The sequence below is a fragment of the Asparagus officinalis genome, chromosome 5 (assembly GCF_001876935.1).
Source record: "Asparagus officinalis chromosome 5, Aspof.V1, whole genome shotgun sequence".
Classification (NCBI taxonomy): Eukaryota; Viridiplantae; Streptophyta; class Magnoliopsida; order Asparagales; family Asparagaceae; genus Asparagus; species Asparagus officinalis.
In genome coordinates, this window is record NC_033798.1 from 13,880,007 (window position 1) to 13,888,116 (window position 8,110).

At 34.6% G+C, this 8,110-nt stretch overlaps 1 protein-coding gene across 1 annotated transcript in view; it reads right to left on the bottom strand.

Moving 5' to 3' along the window:
• The window catches only part of LOC109843541 (protein disulfide isomerase-like 5-1), a 4,859-nt gene extending 675 nt beyond the window's left edge, over positions 1 to 4,184 (bottom strand). The window contains exons 1-3 of the mRNA XM_020412477.1: positions 3,998 to 4,184; positions 1,345 to 1,403; positions 987 to 1,162 (exon numbers count right to left, since the gene is read on the bottom strand). Coding sequence (XP_020268066.1) covers positions 987 to 1,162; positions 1,345 to 1,403; positions 3,998 to 4,114 — 352 coding nt within the window. The 5' untranslated portion in view covers positions 4,115 to 4,184. The remainder of the gene's footprint in view (positions 1 to 986; positions 1,163 to 1,344; positions 1,404 to 3,997) is intronic.

The following is an 8,110-nucleotide window of genomic DNA, read 5'->3' on the forward strand; positions in this document are numbered from 1 at the left end:
CAAGCAGATTTTGCCACAACTTTGAGTGTTTAAAACATTCCTAAGCAACTTAACTGTTCAGTACAATGAAGAAGATGATAGTCAAGGGGCTTTCACCGTTAGTTATCGTGTATGATGTTACTTCATTGGAGATGATGGCTTATAGCACAAATAAAAAATGTAGATGTCTAATTTAAACAGCCAAAAAGGAAAATAAAATAAAAATAAAAATAAAAAAGGGTCGTGCAAACAATTTAATGAATTTTGCTAGATTGAAGCTCAAATTTCAATTCAGTGTTACCCTGCACTTCCCAAACTAGATTCAAATGAAGTGCAATAACGACTGAGAAAATAAATTCACATAATTACATCTGAATTTATTTAGTTATAGCGCAAGTCAAGCAAATTCTTCCCTGAAGGCTAAAAGAGTCGAGATGACCGAATTCCCAATCATCTTTTCAGTTAATTTGCATAAAGAAATTCTTCAAAGTTCAAAGCATTTGAAAATTTCAATCCCCCAGTAATATGATGTTACAATGTTGTCATGCCTGTATTAAATTATCCTCAAGCACACATAACTTCCCAGAATGTTATCATGAAGTTCTAGATATTAAGATAATCTAAATTTGAATACTATCTATTTGTTAATTCGACAATCTCCTTAAAGCTATAAGCTTTTTGAACACTAAAAGAAATTCTATTTCCTTTGTCATATTTGTGTAATAAGGATTTCTTAAATCTGCTTGTCTGTGATTCAATAATCCACAATTTAGTGGTTATCAGCTACTCACAATAGGGCCAACCATGTAGCCAAAGGAGAGGATTGGTTGGTTTAGTAATACTGAAAAAAAAAAGTTTGGTGTCTCGTACTTCAAACATGTCAAGCATGTAAGTTGCAGCATGAAGAATCGTGATAAAATAATCACAAGGAACTGGTATAGAGCAAGGTAAAGTAGTGAGAAGCACATAAACTATTAAGTTGAACTACGGCATCATGCATAGATTACCTTTATATTTGGCAAATTCTTCTCCATCATAGAAAATCTTAAATGTAGGATAAGAATGAATATCGACTTTGGAGCATATTGGTTTGTTTAAACTGCAGTCAACTTGTCCAATTTCGATTTCATCTTCCCCTTCCACAGCCTTGCCTAAGTCCTCCCAGAGTGTTCCTAAATTCTTACTGCAAACAAGTCTTTATTTGTCAAGATATGGTTAAGGATATGAATAAAATAAAAAATGAACAAAGAATTTTTATCCCAAAGAAAACTGCAATGGGCTCATTTGTTTATTTGCAAAACAGTGAATATTGAAAACACCGAAAGATCATAAGACTTTTGAAGGATAAAGTTCACAAGCATTTACCAGTGTTTACACCAGGGAACACAAAATTGCACAAACCATACAGTATCCTGCTCCTTTACCTGTACACAAGCAAAACCAAACTACCTTAGATTCACGCATAATTTCCATCAATTATGTATGTATATATGTGTATCATTCAGCGATTATTTCCACATATTGGATAGGAGTTACTACATCATGCCCTTTATTATGTGCACGCACACACATGCACTTATGTATGTATTGTATATCATTCAGTACTTGGGCAATGGCTTGTCTAGCAGGTAACCTTCGTTAATTGTGCAAAATGTCAAATATTGACGACCTTGATAAAATGGTAAGGTGAAATAGAATTCAGAAAAACAATTCATATTGGATATAGTTCATCGGTAGCATTATGGTTAAGAAGTGGCTAAGGAAGAGAACCGGAAGATAAACTCGAGTCTGCTGCCCTAAGCCTACAATATACATTATCCCAGCTCAATAAATAAGATGTCCTTGATAAAATGGTGAGGTGAAATAGAATTCATGAAAAAATGATTCAAACTGGATATAGTTTATCAGTAGTATTATGGTTAATGGATGGTCAAGGAAGATAAACATGAGTCTGCTGGCCTAAGCCTACAACACATACACTATCCCAGCTCACATTAATATTTATAACCTACAACTCAAGATACCAAGGGATAATCATAACATTCCACTGTTAGGGGCCTAGGGCGAAGAAAAACGTGAAACAAGCAAGATAATCAAGAAATTGAATTTTAATCAACTGAGGGAGGGAGGATTATAGATCATCCTCTATGAATTCTTTATTAGTTTACATCATATTAAATAAGAAAGAATCTTTCAATTTCAATTAAAAACATAAGGATATGCATAAATAATGTGTTATTTGCAGATAGACCTCCTATATTATTGAGCGCAAGGTTGCTGATAGCGGATCGCAACGCGTCGCGGCGAGGTACTGCTAAGGCTATATCGGGCTATTGTGGCGAAATCGCGGCAAATAGCGCACAGTCAAATAGCGGTTAAATTTAAATATATTTAAATATCCTAAATAATAAGAAAATTCATAAAAAATCTAAAAATTCAATTAGTTGTAAATTTCTTATATTATCAGTAAATAACAATTAGTAGGCTTGTTGTATGAATGAAACTATGAAGAAATTCAAAAAATATAGCATCATAATATGTGTGATAGCGGGTTTAGCCGCTTTTAACCGCGAAAATCCGCTTTTAACCGCGAAAATCCGCTTTTAACCGTGAAAACCCGCTTTTAACCCGCTAAAATCCGCTTTTACGCGCTATTCGAATGAATAGCGGATTTTCCCGCTTAAGCCAGCCGCGAAACCCCTACACGTAGCGCTGAAGGGCCGCGACCGCTATTCGCGCCGCTATAGCCCCGCTATTGGCCGCTATTTACAACACTGATTGAGCGGCAACAATTTATCACCTTTTAACTTGGATATTAGCGCCCAATTCTCGTAGCTCATTATTGATGTTAACTTTTATGAATGAAAGTGAACAATTAACTTGATTCATAACTTCATTTAATTCCTTATACACCCTTGTATACTTCTTCTTCCTAACTAATAAATTATTATTAAATTTACTTTTTTACGAAGCAAAAAAAGGGTAGAGATCTGGCTAGCATCTCCAGCTCCCTATCTCACTTGTCTTCTTGCACTCAGCATTTGTTCGTCACTTGTCTTTGTCCCTCCAGCCACTGGTCATCAACATTCCTCTCTCATACAAAAAGTTGTTCCTCCTATTGCAATGGCATATCTCTTCTAAGTTCTTCATCCAGCATGGTCTTCACTATTCACTAATTAGCTCTCCCTCCTACAATTACAAAAATGCAACCATAAAAAGGAATCTATTCTTCATCCATTGGCATCCGAAACTCCCATCTCTGCATTAATCCTTTGTGTCTCTCTACTCTTCCTGGATACCATTTACCACTGGTATTCGTAAGCGATGGACGAACCTCGACAAAAACCAAGAGACATCGTGCTAACAACCACCACACTGCTTGTGAGAGACGTATTCGACACAATCATATTTATGGGTGGGATGGGTCAAAAATGAGTTCCAAACGAAATAGTAGAGCATAAACACATCAAGAAATGAAACGCATTTGTCCAATGAGTTCACAAAAAAACATGTCACTTGAAAGAATGCAGTCACAATAAGAAACCATAAACAACCAAAACACGCGGCGTTGTTCTGACTTTCCGCCCTCGAAAGATACAGCCGTAAAATTGGTAAATTTGAACATGAAACTCGACCAAAGCATTAACATGGAGGATTCCGCAAACAAATTAGAAACTCACAAGTATGTAAGAACCAAAAACATATTAAATCTACAATAAATTGTCTAAAAAAAAGCAACAATAAAGAGGAGATTCAAAGAATATACATAGCAAGCTTAATAAGCATATATTCACTCTCATGTCAAATAACCCACAGCCACCAAAACCCCAGTTTCAGCAATGTAATCGACACATTTTATCACCTCAAAACTTTCGTAATCGCACAAAATTACATAAAAATACGAACGAAAAATACCAAATTAAACCAAATAAATCACTTTTTTGTCCCTCGCTTTGATCTGTTGCCTGAGAGCAAATGACGTCAGCCCTAGATTTTGTGTAAGGGGGTGGAGGTTTACCTTGTCACTGAAGGTCTCGGTTGTTAGGGTGACGACCTCGGCTGCCGCTTGAAGAAACGCGATCTGGAACAGGAGGAGGAGGATCAGGACACCGCGGCGGCGGAGAACCGGATCCATGGTCTCGTTAGACTCCTTTTTGAGGTTGGAGTCAATAGTTCTGTGGTCTCGAATGTTGATGCGGGCAGAAAATACGGGTTAACCAACAGCTTCCCCAGAATTTTCTCCAAAATGGAGAAACAAAAGTCATATTCTTCAAATTATTTTTGCTCCAACTCCAACAGCTTCCCCATTTTGAAAAATCGCATTTATTACAATAATAAAGCTCTCTCCAAAAATTTAGAGAATGCTGCAGATTTGGGGAAAGCTCCCTATTTTTTCTCCTCCTTCCCTATTTTGGGGAATGGGATGGGGAATCTGTTGGACCAAAAAAAATTTTCTCCTCCTTCCCTATTTTGGGGAATGGGATGGGGAATCTGTTGGACCAAAAAAAACCTCTATATTCCCCAAAATTGAGTATTTCAAGAAGATGGGAAAAAACCTCTATATTCCCCAAAATTGAGTATTTCAAGAAGATGGGGAAGCTGTTGGAGATGCTCTTACACAACCCCCCCTGGACTTGTTTTGCAAGCAAGTAAAATCTTTTTGAGAGAAAAAAAATATTAAACTTTGTCACTTGTTGTTTACACGACAGATACTAGCTTCTCAAATTTTTAATTTTTTCTCTCAAGAAAGTTTTAATTATTTACAAATTACAAACAGGGGCTATAAGGTAAAGTTTAGGGGAGTTTTATGAGACACCCCATAGTTCGGAAGGGTTTAGCAAGATAAACATGGTTAGGGGGTTGTGTGAGATAGCATAAAATTTAGGGGGTTTTGTGAGACATCCCATAGTTTAGGGGTTACGTGAGATAAGTAAAGTTCAAGAGGGTTATGTGCAACAACCCCAAAATTCAGGGAGGTTTTGTGAACTTAACCCCGTGAAAACTAACGGTTTTTTCTCCCTTATACGCCTCCTGAAATTACTATTTATAGTTGTACTCTCAAATCTGCATATTTGCTATTTTGTTCCCGTTTTACCTTCTTATTGAACAATGTCAAAATTCACAGGGATAAATTAGCTAATAGGCAGTTTGAAAGGGATTTAAAGGGTAAATATGCAAAAAAGTTTGATTCAACAAACTGGAGTTCGGATCCAAACTGCGCGCATGTGAGCGTATGATTCTGAGCGGCACAAGGAAAAAAATAAATAAAAAAGCACACTTATAATTTCCCCTTCTATGTGTGACTCAGAACTTAGACTCAGAACTATCCATTTGCATGCAAGCGATTCTGAGGAGATTCATATTCGTTGCCTAGCAACCAACACTAAAAGCTCTTTTTTTTGGATTTGTGGCTTACATAATTTCAAAAATAATTTTTATACCTGAAAAAATATAGAAATATCCTTACACTTAAAATTTTTTAACTGAAATAAGCAAAATTGAATCGTGCGTTGCTGTGACATTGAGGAAAAGCCAAAAAATAACAATTTAAGGATTTAGTTAAAAATCACACTGTACTTCTCACCACTTATATTTGTATGTGTATACTCTCTTTAAAAGTATGTGTTCGAAAAATCTTTTTGTGGTTAATATTACGCTTTACTAGTTTGAATATTTTATTTAAATCTTAATATATTCTAATTATAGTTATATCATATCCTAATTCCATGTGAACTATCTATAGCTCAACAATTTAAAAAAAAATAAGATCAATAAAATACATGAAACAGCTACACGATATTAGTCTGTTAAGGTAAATACTAATATGCTATAGAGTGGCACTACAGGCACACTCTCCACCACACTCTCCACCACACCCCCTCTCCTGCTACAGTGCAGGGGGCCCACCTGAGATTTTTTAACCCTCACTGTAGCAGGAGAGGGGGTGTGGTGAAGAGTGTGGTGGAGAGTATGCATGTAGTGTTATTTTATGCTATAATATATGAAGTATTTAAAAAAACACAAAAATTTTAAAAATTACATAAAACACCCTCAAAAAGTTTAAAATTACGCAAAACATTGTTTCAAAACTTTAAACAACAAACATGAAATATAAAAATTAACAGTAGTCTCTAAAGAATTTAAAATTTACAATTAACAACCTTAACATTTTAAAATTTTTAGAAACACCCTCAAAAGTTCAAATAATAAAAAGCACCCTGAAATTCTACAATTTCAAAACATACAAACAAGAAAGATGAATTCAACACAGGGGAGGATCTACATACAGTCCAGGGGGGGCCACGCCCCCCCCCCGAATGGTTATTCTTAAGGGGGTTTATTAATAAAGGGGGTTATTCTTAAGGGATTAATAAAGGGGGTTTCATTGAAATAGGAAAAGATAATGTATCTTCACTCCATCGTAATGCTGAAAAGGCATGTGAGGATTTGATGAACCAACCGCAACATATATCAAGGCGATTCGACAACTTCAATGCTGAACAAGTTGCAACAAATCGTCTTCGGTTAAGAGCTCACATACTTGTGGTGCGATTGCTTGCACTCCAAGGGATTCCGTTTAGAGGCCACGATGAGAAATCTAGTTCGTCCAATCGTGATAATTTTCTTGAATTTTTGGATGTGCTGGCCATGGAGAATGACGAATTTTCAAAGGCAATTGCGAAAGCTCCCAAAAATGCCAAATATACAAGTCATGATATTCAAAAACAAATACTTCATGTGTTTTCAGTGAGATTGAAAAATGCAATTCATGAAGAAATTGGAGTTGCCAAGTATTACATTATTGTTGATGAAGCCCGTGATGAGTCAAAAAAAAGAGCAAATGTCTATTGTGTAGTGGTTTGTGGACACTAATGATTCATTCAAGAAAAGAGCATTATTGTCAAGTTTTATGCACAAGATTTTACAAGTGAAGAAAAAGAGAGTTTGAAGATGCAACTGAAACATTATGAGCATAATGTAGTCAAAGGGTCAGACTTCAAAACTCTTTCAACCATTTCTGAGTTGTGTCAATGGTTGGTAAAGACTAATAAATCTGCTACATACGACCTCATTTTTAGAGTGATCGTACTTGTGCTTACTCTTCCAGTTTCTACTGCTACTGCAGAACGATCATTCTCAGCTATAAATATCGTCAAAACTAGGCTTCGAAGCAAAATGGAGGATGCTTTCTTCTCCGACGTATTAATGGTGTTTATTAAAAGAGAAATTGCTAAAAGTATGAGCATTGATGATATCATTGAAGACTTTAAAAATTTTAAGGAACGTCGAATTCCTTTTAGTTAGAGAAATTTTAGTTATAAAAAAAATAGATGATGCTTATTTGACCATTTTCTATATAATATTTGTCTTCCTCTTTTGAAATATTTTGGAGATATTGATGTTGGCTATTCTACTCGTTTTATTTGGGTTGTGGTATATCTCTTGTGAATAAAATTACATTAAGAAATTTTTTTTATCTATCTTTTATACGCGGCCCCCCCAGAACTAAAATCCTGGATCCGCCCCTGATTCAACAGAACACCATCTGACACCTGAAAATTTAAAATATGGAAAAAGCAACCTCAAAGTTATAAAAGTTGTAAAAAAAACTTTTTAAAAGTTAAAAATCACAAAAAATCTTAAATTTTTAAAAGTATAGCCGGTACATATTTAATTTAAAAATTATCAGCAGACCACTAAAAATTACTAATATTTGAAAACTTACCACCAACACATAAAACATGAAAATTACAAGTACCCAACTCAAAATTTAAAATAAAAAAAACAGTATTAAGGTTTCAAAATTTGCAAAAACACTCTTAAAAATTCAAAGCCACAAAAAAAGACTAAAATTTAAAAAGTTTGCGAAGGAAAGAATAGTTGTTTGATATTCTTTCATTAAGATATATAAGTTTAGCTTCCAATTTAAAGTTTACTATCCTTTTTTAGTATTTAAAAGTAGTCTAATTTTATCAAAAAGATAAATGTACAGAAGGATTGATGCGGGCTCAATAATAAAATAAAACAGAAGGAATGAAAGAACTTTTTAAAATATTTTATAGAATAGTTTATTATTTTTTGAGTAAATTAAAAATCTTTAGAAGAGATTTCATGAACTTTTATTTAGTAC